This window comes from Panthera onca, chromosome C1 (assembly GCF_046562875.1).
Source record: "Panthera onca isolate mPanOnc1 chromosome C1, mPanOnc1 haplotype 2, whole genome shotgun sequence".
Lineage (NCBI taxonomy): Eukaryota > Metazoa > Chordata > Mammalia > Carnivora > Felidae > Panthera > Panthera onca.
Genome location: NC_138346.1, coordinates 133196694 through 133216892, shown reverse-complemented (window position 1 = coordinate 133216892; position 20199 = coordinate 133196694). Strand labels below are relative to the sequence as shown.

Sequence of the window (20199 nt, the reverse complement as noted above, 5' to 3'; positions counted from 1 at the left end):
ATAACATTAAATTGCTTCAGTCTTTTTAATAAAGTAACATCATAAAGGAGCCTCAATAATATTTTATTGGATAAGTTTTGGTTATTCTAGATGCCTGAAGTTCTTTTTTTTTTTTTTTTTTTTTTTTTTTTTTAATGTTGATTTATTTTTGAGAGACAGAGAGACATAGAGCATAAGTGGGGGGAGGGGCAGAGAGGAAGACCCAGAATCTGAAGCAGGCTCCAGGCTCAAAGCTGTCAGCACAGAGCCCCACGTGGGGCTCGAACTCACAAACTGTGAGATCATGACCTGAGCCAAAGTCAGATGCTTAACTGACTGAGCCACCCAGTGCCCCTAGATGCCTGAAGTTCTTAAATTTATTTTCATATTATCAACTCACATTTTTAGTGGGTATTTTTGTTAATAATACTGCTATTAATGGCTATAGTTTTGACAATTTCATATGCTTTTTTCATCTATTTAACATTTGTATTATTATGGTTTTTCTTTGAAAAAAATTAATGAAAAAATACTAATTTTATATTGTTTTGTTTTCCTTTTAAATAAGAAATGGAAACACTTTCAGTTTTCAGAAGTTATGAACCTGGTGAACCAAACTGTAGAATTTACGTAAAGAATTTAGCTAAACATGTTCAAGAAAAGGTAAGTTGAAATTTATAAATTGGCTTTTTATTTTACCTTTTTTTTCCCCTGAACCTTCTTATTTGTCTTTTTCTTATTAAAATTCTAGGACCTTAAGTTTATTTTTGGGAGATACGTTGACTTTTCTTCAGAAACACAACGGATAATGTAAGTGGAAGCATATTCTTAAATTTTTTTATTTTATCTGTTACAAATTAACCCCTTTTTATCCCAGCATTTTCCCTGTTGCATAAGTTTTAGATATCTAAAGCTGTAGTCAGCAAACTTCTTTGTAAATGGGCAGGTAGCAGACATTTTCTATTTTTAATTTATTACAGGTCATAAAGCGTCTGTTGGAGCTACTCAGTTCTACTTTTGTAGTATGAAAGCAGGCATAAACAATACATAAACTATTATTTATGGCTGAGTTCCAATAAAACTTTATTTATCCAAGTAGCATAAATTCCAGTGTTTATCCCCAGTTGTAAAGCTGTGGTTCTCAAACTTTACCCTGAGTAAAAATCACCTGGAGAGCTTGGTAAAAACAGTTTCTTCAGTCCATCTGGGTTGAGGTAAGACCCATGAATTTGTACTTCTAAAAAGCTCATGGATGATGCCAAAGCTGCTGGTTCAAAGACTACACTTTGGAAACTACTGCTTTAATAACTCATGCAGGAATATATAGCAGTCAGGCCTAATTTTCAGATTCTTAACATTGGTAGTAACTTCCCTTCTTTTAATTAGTCTGCATTAAGCAAGTCTCCCACTTTTGGTGAGAGCAAAAGAAATGGATGTGATTTGTGAATGAGTTAAGAGCTAATGTTTAGAGTTAGAATATCATTCTTTAAAATGCCATCATTAGTGAACTCAAGTATTTAAGACCCTCAACCATATAAATTAGAAGTAGGGAAAAGTAGAAAAGGCAAAGAGAGAGACTTGAGTAGAGGTAAAAGAGTGGAGATAAAAGAGTAACTGGAACTAGTTAGTCTTGTTTTAATCTTTTAAAGTCTGTCTGGCTTGTTTATACTTGTCAGTGGCAAATATCTCTTCTTATACTATACCAATAGTTTCTGTTGCTAGGCATGCAAAATACTGGTCCTTTTTCTTGTTTCTACTTTTGAATCATTATAAGAAACAGAAGAATATATGTATGAAATGTTTAGTGTACATAAATACATATGTGTGTGTGTCTATCCATTTCCTCTGTTTTTTTGTATTGCTGCATTTAGAATTTGAGGGGAAAGATAATTCTATATGGAGAAAGCTGTATACGTCAAAATGATCAATTAATTGTTTTCCACGGGACTAGTCATGTGAATTAAAAAAAAATTACTGCATTTTTAAAATGCTTTGTATGGACTATCACAGTTGTAGGCAGTACTTTAGTTGTAAATTACAGTTTGGTTTTTCCGATTTTCTAATATAGTTTTCCAAAAAATGTTGAAAAATGAATATGCTATAAAATAATAGAACACTACACTTAGAATAAAAAAAATCTGATTTCTGTTTCACTCTAACTTTACCTGTATGACCTTGAAGAAGTCACTCATTCTCTGTAGGCGTCATTTGTAAAAATGATTTTGACTAGATAATAAAGTCCGTTTCTACTTTGAAATTCTATGTTACTTTTCTGTGGTACCTCTCAGCCTTTCTGTTCTTGGTTATGTAGTTGTTTTTTGTCACTTGGGTAGATAGTATTGAGTTGGCTGTATGAAATTTTTTAAAAATAGAGCTACAAAATAAAAATTTAAATTTGTTTTCATAGTTTCTAGCAATATAATTTTTAAACTATGTAAATACAGCATGGCAGAGTATCTCTTTGACAAGCACACGTTGGGAAACAGTGATAATGAGAGCTAAGCCTTAGGCTGTCTTCCCATCACCACATGGGTGACTTCCCTGGTCACTGAGGCAGTGCATGTATGTTGGGGTGACATTTTCCCTTTTCTATAAGTTGTACCAAAACATCTACTTAACTTCCTTCATTTGTAACATTCCTTCAAACAAAGTAATTTGGTACACCCCAAAAAATAAATAAAAATAAACTACCTAAATACATTTAACATAGCTTTAAAAAGCTAGATATAAGCACATTATCAAACTTATATTACGTAGAATCAATTTTAGAACAGAATACAAAACATAATTTTAAGAAGTCTTGAGTAATGTTCTAATCAGACACTGTAGTCATTTATACTCTGAAATAGAAAAAATTTTAGATGTTTGACACATTTCTATTCCCCTCATCAAAATTGTTTGACATTCTTTAAATCAAAACCTCTTTTTCTTCCTTGACTACTAGGTTTGATATACGTTTGATGAAAGAAGGTCGCATGAAAGGACAAGCTTTCATTGGACTTCCAAATGAAAAAGCAGCAGCAAAAGCCTTAAAGGAAGCTAATGGATATGTTCTTTTTGGAAAACCTATGGTGGTTGTATCCTTTAAACAGTCTGTTCCAAAGACAATGTGTCTTTTAAGCAGAAGGGTATACTTCCAACTAATTTTTATGTTATTGTTAAGAAGTCTCAACACTTGGCATTCTAGCTCCAGATACTCAGTTACAAACATACTTAGCTGAATCAGGTGGTTGTTTAGATTTTTATTGGAGAATAGAGGAACCTCAGCAGCATGGGGTTATTAAAATTTAGCCATGTTTAAACATTTCATTTCTATAGCTCAGTAGTACATTTTTATGCTAAGCCTAAAAGACTATAGTATTCACAAATCCACTAGGAGTCATTAAAAAAAGATATGATTCACTGCAGTTTTACTGTTTTATTTTGTAATTCATATTTCTATTTGAAAATTTACCAAAATATATTATTGATTAAACATTCTGCTTTTAGTAGTTAATGCAGTTTGCAAGATGGAAATCAGAGGGATATATGTAGTGAAGGTCCAGGTGTAAAAAAAATGACTATAAAGAAAAGGTAAATTTTTTACTTTTGCAAATCATGGGGAGCAAGTAGGCACTCAAAAAAATATTTGACATGTCTGAGAGTAGGAAGACAAGTATAAGAGATACATTTTAAAAACTGTACTTCTTGAGCGCCTGGGTGGCTCAGTCGGTTGAACATCCGACTTCGGCTCAGATCGTGATCTCAAGGTTCATGGGTTCAAGCCCCACATCAGGCTCTGTGCTGACAGCTCAGAGCCTGGAGCCTGCTTCGGATTCTGTGTCTCCTATCTCTGCTCCTCCCCTGCTCACGCTCTGCCTCTCTCAAAAATAAATAAACATTAAAAAAATTTAAAAACTGTACTTCTACCCTATATTAGAATGTTCTTAATAATTATTTAGAGAGGATTACTGTCATGTTTGTGAAGGAAACCTTAATTTTTAAATATTAGCAATTTGCTCGATCTGCTAGACCAAAACAAGATTCTAAAGAAGGAAAAAGAAAGTGTTAAAAATTAATAAAGGTAAGTGTGGATATAACATAATAAAAGAACAAACTGTCTTGAGATAAAATTAAGGAAAGATAAAAGCCTGATAGTAATAAATTCAGGTATCTCCTAAGGTTTTTAAAGGATGTGAATCAATTGATCGATCCACCCATGTCTCTATCTCTGTGTCACTGTGCAGTTAATTCTCAGTGAATTTCAAAATTATAACTACCTTATGAATAAAGCCCATATGTATGTAAAAATTTAGTTTGGAGAATGAATTTATGAGAGGAATGAGTCTTTGTCTTAAATCTTTTTCTAGCTAGAGGAAAGCAATGCTTCTTAAACTTTAATATGTATTATGGTATTCTGAAGGTCTGATAAAACAGTTTGCTAGGCTTCCCCTCACCCTCACCCATTTTCTAACTCAGTAGGTCTGGAGTAGGGGTCTTGGGTAGTCAGTCATCCCAGTTTTCCTGTGCTGAGACTGGGAAAGTGTCTACCAAGCCAAGACAAATTGGTCACTCTTAATGGGCCTAAGAATTTGCATTACTAATTATATATGTCACAGAACTATTTACATATGTTTTGAGGCATGAAATTTTTTGCCTTTCCAATAAGTAATTTTAATGCGTACTTAAGAAATTTAATGATTAGAAGTGGTAGAATTAACCATTTTAAGCTTCAAAGTTTGTGTTACATTGTTTGATTTTAGGAAATCAAATGAGTAGAAATACATTCATTTTGTTTTATTTTAAATCTTCCTGCCTTTATAAACTGGAGGAACATGAAATAACTTGGTCAACTTCACTGGTGTTAAGCTGAAAAAAATATAATTAGGGAAAATTTTGCAAAATGTTTATTCCTTTTGTGAAATGCCATGATAATTTGAATTTTGTGAAGTATATATCCTGATGTAGTCAGAATTCTTACAAATACCTTAATGGACCAGTTAAAAATAAACAATTTTCAGTGTGTGTTTAAAAAAGTAATTTATTTGTAAATATAATGTGAAAACTGAGAAAAAAAAATTAAACCGAATTCTGCTGTTCTTCTTTAGAAGCATTCCTGCGTAAATACTGCTGTAATACTGTCATACAAAGTGTATCCTTTCTTGTTGTATCCTTTTTGGGGCAATGTTTTTTGTTCTTCCTAGAAATGTTTTGTCACTTTCCCACTCATGGATTCAGAATAAGCAATAGTTTTTTATAATTTTATTCAAATGAGTTATTTTTAAAATTATCAACATTGATTGGACAAATCATTTATGTGGTTTTTTTTTGTTTTGTTTTTTGGGGAGTTTTTTTGTTGTTTGTTTTTTTTGTTGTTTTGTTTTTTTTTTTTGTTTTTGTTTTTTTGGTTTTTTTGCTTTGTTGCTGAATTTTCTATGCCATTCTTGAGGTTATGTAATTTTTCCAGGGAAAGTTAGTGAATCAGGTCAACGTATTTACTTGGAGAATGTATGCATTTGCTTTAACACAGAAATTAGTCTTGTTTCTTATATTTATGTATTTCCTAAACCTAATTCAGTAACATGCCTTCTGTTTTGTGATGTATCTGGTTTAGGTATTCTATATAATGTGTTGTAAATTTTGTTTGGGGAAAGGATTTTTTTCATTTAAAAAAGTACACATAATGAAAATTAAAATAACTGGATTTCCTTGTCAGTTCCAAATAAAAGGAGCAGACCTCACCTCTGAGGTTTTAATATTGATATGTCTTTTGAGATAGATAGCAAGCAGAAGTATCTTTTTTCCTCTTTCTTTTTCTAAACAAAACAAAAGGAATAAGAAAAGAGGAACAGAGAGGAGAAGACATAATGTTGACTCAGGGTAGCACATTAAGTGAAAAGAAACAATACTGGTAGGTATACATAATAACAATGGTTTCCAGACTAGTTGTTGACTGGTATTACCCAAAACAGTGGTTTTTAATCCTGGCCACATTTTGGAATCACCTGAGAAACTTTTCAAAAATACTGATAAAGAAAAAAGAAAAAAACCCTGAAAAATAACACTATTGCTTAGGTTTCTCTCCATTTTGATTTAATTGGTCTGGCTTACAACATAGATACTGGAATTTTTCAACCCTCCTAATGTGTGACCAAGGTTGAGAACCACTGAGGAAGGATTTTTACATATAAAGGTTCCTGGGCTTTCTCCTAAAACTAATAAATCAGAATTTCTGTGAATGAGACCAAGAATCTAATTCGAAAAGGTTCCTTCAGTAATTACAAGGGCTGACCAGTTTAGATACTGCTTAGATTAGAATGGTTAGATGCGTAGCCATCCAACCTTCTACAAGTAGGAAAATCAAGAATTAGAGCCTCTACATTTCTTGCAAATCCTGCTATTACTAGTACTATGAAAATAATTCAAAATTCTGTTAATAAATTATCACTCTAAGAGTATGAAAATTTGCAGATGTTGAAATTGCTATTTTTTAATAGAGACAGTTAAAATGTTTTATTCTAATGTTATAAATCCGTTTCCATATAAGCTGTTTATGTTGACAATCAAAAATTTGTAGTACTGACATGATTCACTAATTTTCTAAATATAAATGTTTAACTTTTAGTTATTTTAAAACAATTGAAATGTTTTATAATCATTATTTTTAATGAATTCTTATGGTGTTTTAGGTTCCTTTTGCTTCCACGTCTTCCAACTGCTTTCCAACTTTGAGGAGAAGAAATTGACACCTGGACTATGGAACTGTGCGTAACAGCTTTTAAAGTATATTTAAAAATTAAATCTATATGCATTTAAATCTGTTTATTGGGGATATATTACATGTATTTTAATCATCTTCCTCATATATAATAAATTATTTTCTTTCCAATAAATGTTCTTAATTTTTCTTTATGTTTAATACATTTGGAAAGTGTAATTTGATAATTACATAAAAAATTTTTCAGGTAAAAAAATTTTTTTTTCAGGTAATTTTACAATACTAAATAGAAATTTTCTTTTATGATTACGGATACAGCTTTTTTTTCCTTCTTACCTGGATACCACTGCACTCACATACTTTTTTTTTTTTTTTTATACTAATGTTACTTCTTATTTCTTGTAATTATTTTAGGAGTGGTTTGTTTGACTATGAGTTTTGCTGTTTTTTGTTGTTGCTTGTTTTGTTTTAGTAGTGGGAGATTTTTCCCACTTCAGGGGATTTGTATTCTTGTTCTTAATTGTCTTTTATTTTGGTGCCCCCAAACCTTAAAGGTGTAAATGTTTTCCATACAAAAGTATCCTGTTGTCTTAGTGAAATTAGTTTCAGCTATGTGTTAATATAAAACTTTGATATATTTAATTTGTTTATTAAAAGTGTCCTGTGAATATGTAATAGTAGCTTCATCTTAGAATCACTGCCCAAAGACTTGGGTCTTTGTTAGAATGCTGTTGTGAATCACATTTTATTCCTCATAGCATCGTGAAATAAAGAAAATAGAAATTTTAAAGGTAAGCATTAGAAGTATGGTGAAGTGAATCCGGGAACATGCTTGTGTTTAGATGTCAAATATGTAAAGAAGACTAAGGAATAGGCAGAAGCCAAATGAAGAAGGTATCTCAAGTAGGAAGGGGTGGTCAACTACATCAGATCTGTTCTTAACACACCTCTCTCCTGACAAACTGATTTGATGGATGGAAGAAATGAGAGGAGGTATTAGAGAGAATAGCAGAGAGGAATTTAATATAGTGAGAAATGAAGATGACTGTTAGAAGAGTCTTGCTCTCAAGGGGAATAGAAAAATGTTCTCTTAATCTAGGGAGATACAGTATGAAAAAGGTTTTTGATTTTGTTTTGTTTTATAAAGATTTAGGATATAGCACGTTTGTGTGGACTAATCCAGTAGAGGAAAAAGCAAAACCAAGGATGATATAGGAGGGAAAGGGATATTGCTGGAGGTACAGATATGGTGTACAAATAGAAGAGTTAGTTTTAAAGATGGGCATGCAAACATCTCATTAATAGCAACAGAAGGGACAGATTGTGTAAGTCTAAATGGTTATAGTTTGGTAGATACATAGTAGGAGCATGTAGAAGTTGTGTTCTATTTTTTTCAGTGAAATAGGAAGGAAGTAAGATCTTGAAGAGGAAAAGAGTGTTGGATCCAGGGGCAAAAAGGAAGGTGTAAAATAGACACTTGAATGGCAGAGTGAATAGACTTAGAAGGATGGCTAGAAGGTACTTAAGTGGTGTTTTGAAGTCTGTTGTTAATTTAAGTGACACTAGTCAAATAGTTCTATGTTCATTTCCAAGTATTCTAGAATTGGTGCTATCACTAAGTAGACAGAATTGAATTTAATTAGAATTGGAATATTCCTAGGTGAATACAGCCAAGTGGGAGAAATGAAAAAGTGTTGATACACTCAAGGGAATGAGTATAAAGAAGGGGTGTAGAAAGAGATCTGCGTAAAGAGCAAAGTGAGAAAATGAAGGTTAAGACACAATGGAGAAATGGTATGATCAATTACAGATTGCAGTATGATTAAAGATATGTTGGAGTTATATACTAGAGTAAGAAGTACAAATTTGGGAGGTTGAAATAAGAGAATAAGGTGACTGCAATTGACAATAGTAGAGAGAATACGGTAATTAGTGACTGCAAGTTCCAGGATGTGGACATGGTAGTTGAGTGAAAGCAGAGTCATGGAAAGAGATTAATTAAAGATATTGAGAAACTTGGGTATTAAAAGAAATATCTAAGTGGATTTTGAAATTATTAAGATTTATGACAGGAGCAGTGAGCTAAGAGTAAATAAAATTATTCCTTAGAACATGTAATTGTGTTAGGTATGCAAAAAACAGTTTTTAAAAATTAATCATAAAACTTTTCTACAGTGACAGGAAGTTCAGGTTAATTTACTGAAAAGTGGTATACTGCAGTGGTTTTATAGATGTATATTCTAACATCACATCTTGTTTCTAAGGCTTAATTGCTTTATGGCCTTGGTCAAGTTATTACCTTCTCTATCAGTTTCCCTGGGCATAATCATAATACTTAGGGTTGTTGTAAAGATGTGTGATGAATATAAAATACTTAACGAGTCTGATATATGTATATCTATATTGTATTCAAATTCTCCATAAATATTAACTCTTGTAGTAGTAGTTGTGGTGGTTCTCAACTCACACCGATTCCAAAGGTGACGTAAACATTCTGAGATCTTAGACAGTCAATTTCTCCACTGTGATGACCAGAACTTCTATTGCCTCTGTTCAGCAGGAAAATTTCCTCTATTATTCAAGTTTCTTCTAGCTGATCTAAGAATTAAATTGACATGAGACATAATTCATAATTTCAAGAAATGTGCTTCTTCAAAATATAATCTTTCAGTAAAACATAAAATGTTCAGTATCAGACTCAAGCTTATCTTTAGTTTCTCTGTAACAAGGAAGCCAAAAGTAGATAAATCTATGTTCAGTAATTAATGTTTCATTATTTTATCATATTTGGAAATGACTTATTAGATATTCCTTAAATTTACCTTAACTCCTCAGTTAGCAAAACTTTTAGGTTTCAGATTACCAAAAAGATTTGGGGACAATATTTTAAAAGTTTACCTAAAACCTTTTTATCTTACCTATGTCTGTCTACTTACTTGTTCTTAACAATTAGGTGTAGGTTGCCCACAAAAACAACTCTGTCTGCAGAATCTGACATTATTCTCAGTTTATATTGTTTTGGGCTGACAAGTTTTGCAGTAGAGATTACATGAACTTATTTGACTTTCAGTAAACCCAGGTGGAATAAAAGTATTATTTTAATGCTGATAACTCTAAAGACATGTCTATTTTAATTAAACTAAAACCTTCAGTTAGTTTTAATACCAAATACTTTCCCAGATCACATGAAGTTGAAATTCATTTGGATTTTCTTTTTTATTTTTGAGAAATTTTAGGAATTCAAAATTATTATGTGCTTAATTTTCTTTAAGCAAATTAAACAGAGGTCTTTTACAAATTAATTTTAGCAATACCAACTGGAGTTAGAAACAGCCATATATCTACAATAGATACATATACTGACAAAGGCAGAAGCCTTACAGTTAGCAATATTTGAAGAGAAAAAGGGGCAAGAGAGCCCTTTTGCAGTGTACTTTTTAAAAAGAGCTGCTTTCAGGGGGTGCCCAGGTGGCTCATTTGGTTGAGCCAAATGACTCAACTTTGACTCAGGTCATGATCTCCTGATTCATGAGTTTGAGTTCCACATAGGGCTCTGTACTGACAGCTCAGAGCCTGGAGCCTGCTTCGGATTCTTTGTCTCCCTCTCTGCATCTCCCCAACTTGTGCTCTGTTTCTCTCTCTCGAAAATAAATAAGAATTTAAAAAAAAAAAAAAAAAAGGCCTGCTTCCTTCTTTTTTTCCTTTGCCTTGGTAGTTGTGGGCTGTATTTACACTTCAGAGATATAAGATTTATGACTTTAAGGGACAGAAAAAGAATGTAAAGTGTGTGTGTGTGTGTGTGTGTGTGTGTGTGTGTGTGTGTTTTCTAGGAGTTACAGGATAATTGCTGTTTAGAATTTACCTTTTTCTAAAATACAGGACAATTTTGCTTCAATATCCTGATCTTTATAGTATCTATAAATGTGTCAAGAGGAATAGGTGAGGTTTTGGAATTGGTAGAGACTGCGGGGGGGGGGGGGGGTGGAGGGGGGAGGGGGTGATTTGCTTCTAGAGTTGCATTTTTGGTTTTGTAGAAATTTGGCAGGCAAACTTGTTTCTAATTCCCACAAAGAACTGAATTACAGCTAGAATATCAGGATTGATCAGCCATTTTAACTAAACTTGCCTCTTTAGATCAGGGAGATTTCAACTAAAGTGGGAATCAGAAGATTTATATCTTTGTAAAAAATTCTGTAGAAATTATTTTAACAGAAGCCTTCACAATTCAATGTTGGCTTCTGTTAGCCCCTGAATATCAGCCTTCTGCTGTTCATTTGTAGGAAGGCCATAAGAAATTATGGGCATCTGTTTATTCTGTAGTGGGGAGGTTGTGAGTGGCTACTAATCTTCTAATTTCTTTCTAAATTTGGTGGGATCTTCTGAAAGTGGAGGTAAAAACGGGCTTTGTAATTTTTAAGATTTACTGCTCTCCTAGGGACATGAAATTTTTTTCCCCCTGGGTGGGGTGGTTCAGGATATATCTACAAATGATATTGCATAGGAATGCCTACAGCTGGCAGAGCCTGATTACAGAGCTCTGGAAAGTAGGAGTTCTTATGAAACAGGAAAGTGAGCCGTATCACTTGCTTCAGTGCTTTTGTTAAATTCCACTTCACGGGTTTTTATTTAGCATTGACATAAGTAACCTATATACTTTGAATCTAGAGTTTAGGCTGGAGTACTTTTTGTACGGAAAGGGAAGTTAAAATAGGCAGATGGGGCCAGATTTTAAGAAGGGGAATTTACTTTGAATGTAGACATCAGTATTTGTCTTAGGTCTAATTTCTCTTTCATTTTGTCAAGGGAATCCCTAAGGCTCGCAATTATTATACTATTAAGACAAGAGCTCTGTATAAAGAAATTTTTTTGAAACAGCCAATGTGAAGGATTTATTGTCTCACCATTGATGAGTAAGATTTTATTAATTTTATTTATTTATTTAAAAAAACTTATTTTTTTTTTTTATTTATTTTTGGGACAGAGACAGACAGAGCATGAACGGGGGAGGGGCAGAGAGAGAGGGAGACACAGAATCGGAAACAGGCTCCAGGCTCCGAGCCATCAGCCCAGAGCCTGACGCGGGGCTTGAACTAACGGACCACGAGATCGTGACCTGGCTGAAGTTGGACGCTTAACCGACTGCGCCACCCAGGCGCCCCCGAAAAACTTATTTTTTAATGTTTATTTTTTGAGAGAGAGAGAGAGACAGAGCATGAGCGGGTGAGGGGCAGAAAGGGCAGGAGACGTAGAATCTGAAGCAAGCTCCAGGCTCCAAACTGTCGGCGCTGAGCCCAATGCAGGACTCGAACTCATGAACTGCAAAATGATGACCTGAGCCAAAGTCGGATGCATAACTGCTGAGCCACCCAGGCACCCCAAGATCTTACTAATTTTAATAGCAACTCAAACCGATAAGCCTTTTTATGGAAAGACTCCTAGGTGACTTTCTAGGCTTAGGCCATGAATGTGAGAGGCATATCTAGAGGGCATAGACGATAGATACAGTTCTCATGATCCCAAAGTTAGCTCCCAGAAATAGTCTAAGGAAGCAAAAACCTTTGTTACATAGGCAGTGTGGATGAATTTAGTGAAAACAGTGTCTTTGATAGCACACAGAAACCTGAGATACCTCCAATCATAGACCCACTAATCTGTGACACCAGGCAGATGCTACTGGAATGGGACTTTTCAGCAGTAATAAGCGGCAAACCACAAAAGTCCCTTATGGACTGGGACCTTTTATGACTTACCTTTCTGAGAGCTGGCTTGGCTGGACAAAGAGAGTGCTGCTTTCAACTTCATATCTCACATCCTCACTCTCTGTGGCTACCAAGGTGCACCCCAGTAAGTACACCCTCCAGAGTGGTGGAGACCAGAGAGAATATATTCACAGATCACAAATCCAAGTTCTCAAGACATAAAGCAAGACAAAAGGAAAAACCTCATCCAGTTTTTACGTGGGAGACCCACACAGCAAAGTTTGTCAAAACATATGCCAGTCTGATGAGAATTGTGAACTCAGAAGTCTGTAATACTAATTTGAACAGCAGACTTGTAAGGGCCTTTGCTGATATTCTTAACCTGTAGTAATTCCTTTTTATAACAATGGAGCGACGATCTCTGGGAGGAAATCAGTCAGTAAAAACCAAGAGTACTCTCTACCAAATTAATTCGAATTGCTAAGCCCAAGCAACTATTTCCAAAAATATTTTCTCTCGCTCCTCTAAATTTAGAAAGAAAAAGGACTCATGCCGCTTGTTCCACCGGACCTTGCAGACAGATTGCAGGAGGTTGACATGGTAAGAAATCTTACCTTTTGCCAGCTGTCTCAGATGTGCCAGGATTTCTCAACTACAGCAATCTCAGGGTGAGCAATATTTAGCCAGTTAAAGTTTATCCTGCCAACTAGCCAACTGTTGGGGAGGAAAAAATTTCCTTCAAGATTCTTCTAACTGGTCTAAGAATTAAGCTGACATGAAACAAATTCATAGTAGGAAAAAAACAAATTTTAATTAATGGAGGCCCAATAATAACATGAAGTCTTAAATATTCAAGTTTTATGCTTCTGTACATTTTATGCAGATGTTGCCAGGTGAACTGGGGAGACCCAGGGAGATTCCAGGCCAGGGGGGGCCTCAACCTAGCTGAAGGAGTTGTCAAGGGCTGTCTGTCTTGTCTTGAAAAAACTCAAGGACAGGCACACAACACAGTGGATGAGCGACATAAGCAGGAAAGTTTATTAAACTGAAAAGTATACTCTGGAGATATGAGAGCAAGTGAGCTCAAGAGAGAGCTGTGTGCCTTAGGGGTTGGGTTTCTAACTTTTACTGACAGTTGTTAACTAGGGGGTGGAATATTTATTACTTGGGGCAGGAAGCAGGCTTTTATACTTTTTCTTACTAATTTGGTCTGGGGTTTCCTGTCATGGCATCTGCCATCTTGGGCCTGTCAGGTTTGATCCAGATTCTTGTGGACTGCTACCAGGACAGGCCTCTCTCTGACGTTTCTGATAGCTGGCCATGACTTCCTTGTTGCTGGTCTCCAGGTATCCTGTTAGAACCTAACTGCTTACTCCAACACAGACATAAATCAATGAGGAATTGACAAGATAAAGAAAACTTAATTTGGGAGCTTCAAATAGTGAAGGATTCTAAACAGAGTTTAGGCTATGGCTGTAAATTACTAAAACTAACAAGACATGTTCACACAACCTTCATAGCTCTGAATTTCCTATCTCTGGTGATAAAGATACCTCAGGGAGAGTGCCTTTCATTTATTTCCTGCTTTCTGGAGACAAGGTGGGGAGGGGGAGAGCATTCTTAATAATTAGTATGCCAAGGTGGCACATTTTGTGGACAGCCTGTCCTTGGCCTTCACACTTCTTGCCACACTTGGACGATGAGACTTCTTGGCAAGTTTAAGAACTTTGGTGTCCAGGAATTATTAACCTGTTTATGGATAATGTACAACCATCCCACCACTGTGTCTATTTCATAAATTGAGCATATGACCCGAATAGGTCCAATTAGAAGGATTTCCAGGGCTTGTACAGATCTTCCTTCCTTCCTTCCTTCCTTCCTTCCTTTCCTTCTTTCTTTTCTTTTTTCTTTTCTTTCTCTTTCTTTCTTTTTCTTTTCTTTCTTTTCTTTCTCTCTCTCTCTCTCTCTCCTTCCTTCCTTCCTTCCTTCCTTCCTTCCTTCCTTCCTTTCTTCCTTCTTTTCTTTCAACTGGATAGAGCTATACCTGGAGCTGCTAAGCATTATCCTGGTAATTGTGATAATTGTTTGTTATCAGTGAGTTTTTTAAAAAAATCATGGAGAAGTACTAATAATTTAAACCTATACTAAAAACCCTAACAGCTAGTCTGTCATTGAATTTTTTAGTTACTATAAACAAAGTAAACTTTAAATAAGTACTTTTTCCTTTTGCTGGAGGGATTTGGCACCCTTATGGGCTGACTATGGGTCATATATGTTACCCTTAAAGCATAAGGAGTGAAGTTTCATATAAACCACATAAAGTGAGAGTTAGAAAGGGTTTGTTCTTCAGAGGAAAAGCACAGTGCTATGAAATTAAGAAAGTAGGTACTTGACAGCCAAAATCAAATGTTTTACTACAATATACAATATATACTTTTATTTCCATGTGATTTTCCATTTATGCCTTCTACAAAGGCTGGGATTAGTATGAGGGAAGTGAGACCTATAGGGTATAAAATTTAAGTAGTCAGGCACAGAATAATGCAGGTGCTCCTCATCCCAACCTAGCATGGCTCTGCCTCCTACTATAGTAACATAAATGGAATCAGCATAATCCTGATTAGGTAAATCAAAAGGCAGTAGCATTCAGGTTTCTGCTTTAGATGATTTGGAAAGTATATGCTATACAAATAAGACTCCTTTAAAATCAATATCAAGATATATCAAGGCTTTTAAAAGAAGTAAGGGAAAATAATATTTATTGAGCACCTGTACTTACAGTAATTATTTGATCTTCATCACCCTATAAGAAGAGAACATTTCCCATTGTGAGCAATGGAGGAGTTTTTTGGTTTTTTTTTTTTAATAAACTTTAGCTGTAAGTTAGTAAGATATTTGTTTTATTTATAACTCACTAATACATATAAAACAAAGAATATTGACCTCAGTATGATTGCTCAGGAGAGGTGATAGCCAACCACATATGTTAGGTACATAAGAGAACTGATGATCTCAGGAGGAATAGTGTTCTCACTCTATTCAGTTCTATCCAAGAACTGAAGTTACTATATATCCTACTCAGACATTTTCTGAAAGGAAGCTGTTATAGAGGTATTGGATTCACATAAAGGCCAGTAAGAAATCTAAAGTAAACGGCTCAAACTCACTAAATATTGAAAAAATACTGGGAAAGGGAGAACCTGTATGCAACAAGCATAAGCTTTAATGCCTTGGGGTGAAGTTAGGAGATGAATCAACATGTTAGAACATCTGTGATTAAAAGGGGTTACATCTATTAGAAACTACATCAACTGAAAATGAGAAAAGGGGTATTTGACTATACGAGAAATGTTAATTTTTTGAAATTATGATATAGTACTGATACACTAGGATATTTGAAAATCTTAAGAATTCAAGAAGCAAGTCTGAGCAAGAGGTAATTTATTGTATGAAACTTCAGAGCTTAGAAAAAGATGCATAAAATACCATTAAATAATATTTATGGAGGCATTTAATATCTTGCTGTGGGAGAAAAGGGTGGAAGGAAAGATTGAGGTTTGGATAGCTCTATATATTGTACATTTCTTTTAAAAAGTTATTTGAAGAATATTTTGGTAAAATATTAACATCTGTTAAATCTGGGTCTTGGGACATGGGGTCTGTAATTTGTTGTTGTTGTTTTGCATCTTTCTGTATGACCTATATCACAACTTAAAATAAAATAGTGGAACACCTCTAATCCAGTGTTTTGCAGCTATGTTTTCATATGCCCTCCCCAAAGGAACATTTTTAGAATTTTTTTCACTAATCACTCTACATGAAATTTTAATATCACAGTATACTTTTTGTTTTTGAACTGTATGTTTACCTGTTATGCATAAATAGTAAGATTTTTCTTCCTTTCCATCCCAAGAACTAAACAACAGTGATTCATTTGGAAGACACATGATTTGGTACTGATAAAACATTAATAAGTTCAAAACCTTAACAGATCATATAAAGTATATTGTCTGACCTTAGTTGAACTAAATTAGGTATCAGTAACAGAAAAAATGTGAAAAATGTTCAAATTTCTGGATATTAATATTTCTAAATAACGTGGATCAAGACAATTCTTAATGGAAATTAAAAAGTATTTGAACTGAATGAAAGTGAAAATTCATAAAAAATTTGTGGAATATACCAAAAGAGTGTTTAGTGAGAATTTGCTTATATTAGAAAAGAAGAAAAATCAGATTTATGATTCAGTTTTCCACCTTAAGTAACTAGAAAAAGAAGAGCAAATTAAACCCAGAACAATCAGAAAGAGGAAATAATAAATAAATCAGTGAAATTGTAAGCAGAATAGTAGAAAGTATTGTAAACAAAACTAATGCCTAAAAGATCAATAACACTGAGAAAGTTCTAGCCAAATTGCAAAGAAAAAATACCCCCAAAGTTGTAAGAAAATATTTAGAATATTTTGAAAATGTGTTTCCATAAATTTACAACTTTGATGAAATAGGCCAATGTCATAAAAGTGACAAAATATCAAAGCTTGTTCAAGAAGTAGGTAACCTGAACAATCCTGTAGCTACTTAATAAATTTACTTTGTAGTTAAAAATCTTTCTGCAAAGAAAACTAAAGGCCTAGATAGATAGCTTCACTGGTGAAATTTGCTAAACATTAATGAGGAAACCAACAATTCTATACAAGAGAATACTTCCAAATTCATTTTATGAGTCCTGTATTACCCTGATGCTAAAACAAGACAGGATACAAGAAAACTACATATCAATATTTCACATGAGTGTAGATTCAAAATATTAAGTTGAATCAAGTAATGTGTAAAGAGTTTTATAAATCATGACCAAATGCAGTTTTTCTTGGGAAATACAGGCTAGCCCAACCTTTGAAAATCAGTAAAAGTAATCCATATCAAGAGGCTAAGGTGGAAAAAAAACAAAACATGATCATCTTAATAAATGAAAGGAAAGCATTTGATAGACATTCATTCTTAATAAAATCTTAGTAATAATAGGACTAGAAAAGAGCTTCCTAAATCTGGTAAATAGTGTTTACAAAACCTACAGATGTCCTGATGGTGGCTAAAAACTAATTCTTTCCCCCAAGATTGAGAACAAAATGAGAAAGTGCACACTAATCTCCCCACTTCAATATCTACTGATAGCCAGTGCATAAAACAAAAACCATACAAATTGGAAATATATAAAGTCCCCATTCAGAGATGACTTGATTATAGAAAATCCCAAAGACTTAAAAAGCCTACAACTAATAAGTGAGGTAAGCAAGGTTGCAGGGTTAAAAGTCAATGAACAACTGGATATTGAATTTTTTTTCTAAAAATACCATTTGCAATAGTATCAAATAATAAATCTACATAATATGTACTAAACCTACAACCCTTCACCAGTTTTGATAATGAAAAGTGACTAAATAAATGGGGAGAGAGAGATACTGTGTACATGAGTCAAAAGACTCATGATTCTTAAGGTTATCAACTCTTCCCCAGTTGATTCATTACTACTCAAAAATCCTAGCAGTATATTTTGTGATATTTCCAACATGATTTAAATTTCTTTAGAAAAGGAATAGAACTAGAATAGCCAGGGCAATTTTGAAAAAAAAAAAAAAAATCTTTTAAATTGCATAACTTAGACTACCTAATTCTAAGACTTATTACAAACAAGTTAGTGTGGTATTGGCAAAAAGATGGACACACATATCATTGGAACAGAAAAGTCCAGAAATAGACTCACACATGTACAGTAATTTTTTACAAAGGTGAGAAAACAATTCAGTGGAGAAAGTATGGTCATTTCAACATGCTGCTAGAATAATTGGACATCCATAAGCTAAAAAATAAAAACCTCTGTACATTGCTTTCACTTTACACAAAAATCTCTTCAAAAATGAATCATAGTCCTAAACATAAAGTGTAAAACTATAGAACTCCTAGGGGGAAAACAATAGGATGAAGTCTGTATGACCTTGCTTAGACAAGTTCTTAAGTACAACATGCTAAGAAGGAAGGAAGGAAAGGAAGAAAGAATTGGTTTCTGTTAAATAAAAATCTTGTATTTTTCAGAAGACACTGCTAAGAAAATGAAAAGGCAAGCCACAGACTGAAAAAGTTTTGCAAAACATATATTTGAGTTTTATCCAGAATATATAAAGGACTTTCAAAACTAAATAAGAAAAAAACAGCCCCCCCAAAGGATAATAAATCTGAAGATCCTTTACCAAAGACAGATGGCAAATAAGCACGTGAAAAGATGCACATCATTAGTCCTTAGATAAATGTAAAACAGCCGCAGTAATATAGCACCGTACACCTATTAGAATGGCTTAAAACGAATTCCGACAGTAGCAACAATTGCCAAGAATGGAGCACTATAGCTTTTGTACATTGCTGATGGAAGTACAAGATGGTACAGCTGCTTTGCCACAGTTTGAAGAAGTTTGTTATAAAGTTAAATGTACACTTATATGTGATCTAGCTTTCACACTTCAGACTATTTAAAAGGAACAAAAAACTGTGTTCTCACACAAAAAACTTGTATGTGAAAGGATTCTGGAAACATGGTAGAGTAGGAAGCACCAGGAATCCGTCTCCCCAACTAGATGACAATTGCACTGGTAAGTATTTATTTGATGTAACTATTTTGGAACTCTGGAGTCTATTGAAGCCTTGCAACTTAACATGGGAAAGCTCTCACAGTAAATAACAAGTTAATTCGATTCAAATTTAGCTCTTAACAGAGTAGCAGTTACCTATTAACCAACCCCAGCCATATAGCCGGCAGCTCTGCATGTATTCCTGGAGCAGCTTGTGCACAGCTAGTGGGAGCCAGAGTAGACAAAAAGAACCTTCACCTCCAAATATTGGGTATCAGTGCTGATGGCTGATTTCTTTTTTTGATCATGGAGGTAAAGAATTGAGAAACCATGTTTGTTCTACCTCTTTCCATTGTAAGCAACCCCCCAACCCCTTATGAAGTGACTTCCAAGGGTATAAAAGGACTGATCCTCCTATATTCCCCCTGTTTTTCTTTGTTTTCCTTTCTGTTTCTGTTTCTTTTCCTTTCTTTTTTCTTTTTCTTTCTGTTTGTCTTTTTTTTTTTTTTCCCTTTAGAGAGCTAGACATTAAAGACTAGATATTCAAAAACCGCATATATCGGGGCGCCTGAATGGCTCAGTCGGTTAAGTGTCTGACTTCAGGTCATGATCTTGTGGTTTGTGAGTTTGAGCCCGCCTCAGGCTCTGTGCTAACAGCTCAGAGCCTGGAGCCTGCTTTGGATTCTGTGTCTCGCTCTCTCTCTGCCCCTCCCCTGCTGACACTCTGTCTCTGTCTCTCAAAAATGAATAAATGTTAAAAAAATTAAGAAAAAAATGCATATATGGGAAAAATTAGAAATTGACCACAAATACCCAAGGAAAGACTCAAACAATATCTGAGAAGACCTTAGGTTTTATACCTCAGGCTGATCCTTAGCACAGAGACAGCAAAAAACAATAAAAAACTAAAACAGTAACAACAACAACAACAACCAAAAAACTCCTCAGTAAATCCTAGGGAAAGAAAAGAATCTGATTTTCAGAATTAAGATATTGTTAGGTTAAAATGTCGTTTTCAACAGAAAACCAGAAGACAGAATAAAAATCAGGAAAGTATGACCTATTCAAAAGGGAAACAAAAAACAGAAACTGTCCCTGAAGTAGACCTGATGGCATTTACAAGAGAAAGACTTTAAAACAACCTGTAACGATGCTCAAAAGATTAAAGGAAGATGCACAGAAAGCTAGGAAAAAAACAAACCTGA

General features: G+C 34.2%; 1 protein-coding gene across 4 annotated transcripts in view; it reads left to right on the top strand.

Moving 5' to 3' along the window:
- RNPC3 (RNA binding region (RNP1, RRM) containing 3) overlaps positions 1-16114 on the top strand; it is a 36228-nt gene extending 20114 nt beyond the window's left edge. The window contains exons 11-17 of one of the 4 annotated variants that reach the window (XR_009608023.3): positions 548-642; positions 731-789; positions 2924-3056; positions 3971-4042; positions 5067-5869; positions 6648-6722; positions 12910-16114. Coding sequence is in view for 2 of the 4 variants with exons in the window: in XM_060625961.3 (XP_060481944.1) it covers positions 548-642; positions 731-789; positions 2924-3056; positions 3971-4030 (347 nt within the window). In the remaining 2 variants the exon portion in view is untranslated. Of the gene's footprint in view, positions 1-547; positions 643-730; positions 790-2923; positions 3057-3970; positions 4043-5066; positions 5870-6647; positions 10319-12909 lie in introns of those variants that run through there. The other 3 variants (XR_009608022.3, XM_060625961.3, XM_078451608.2) reach the window with 3 other exon arrangements.
- The last annotated feature ends 4085 nt before the right edge of the window (positions 16115-20199 follow it).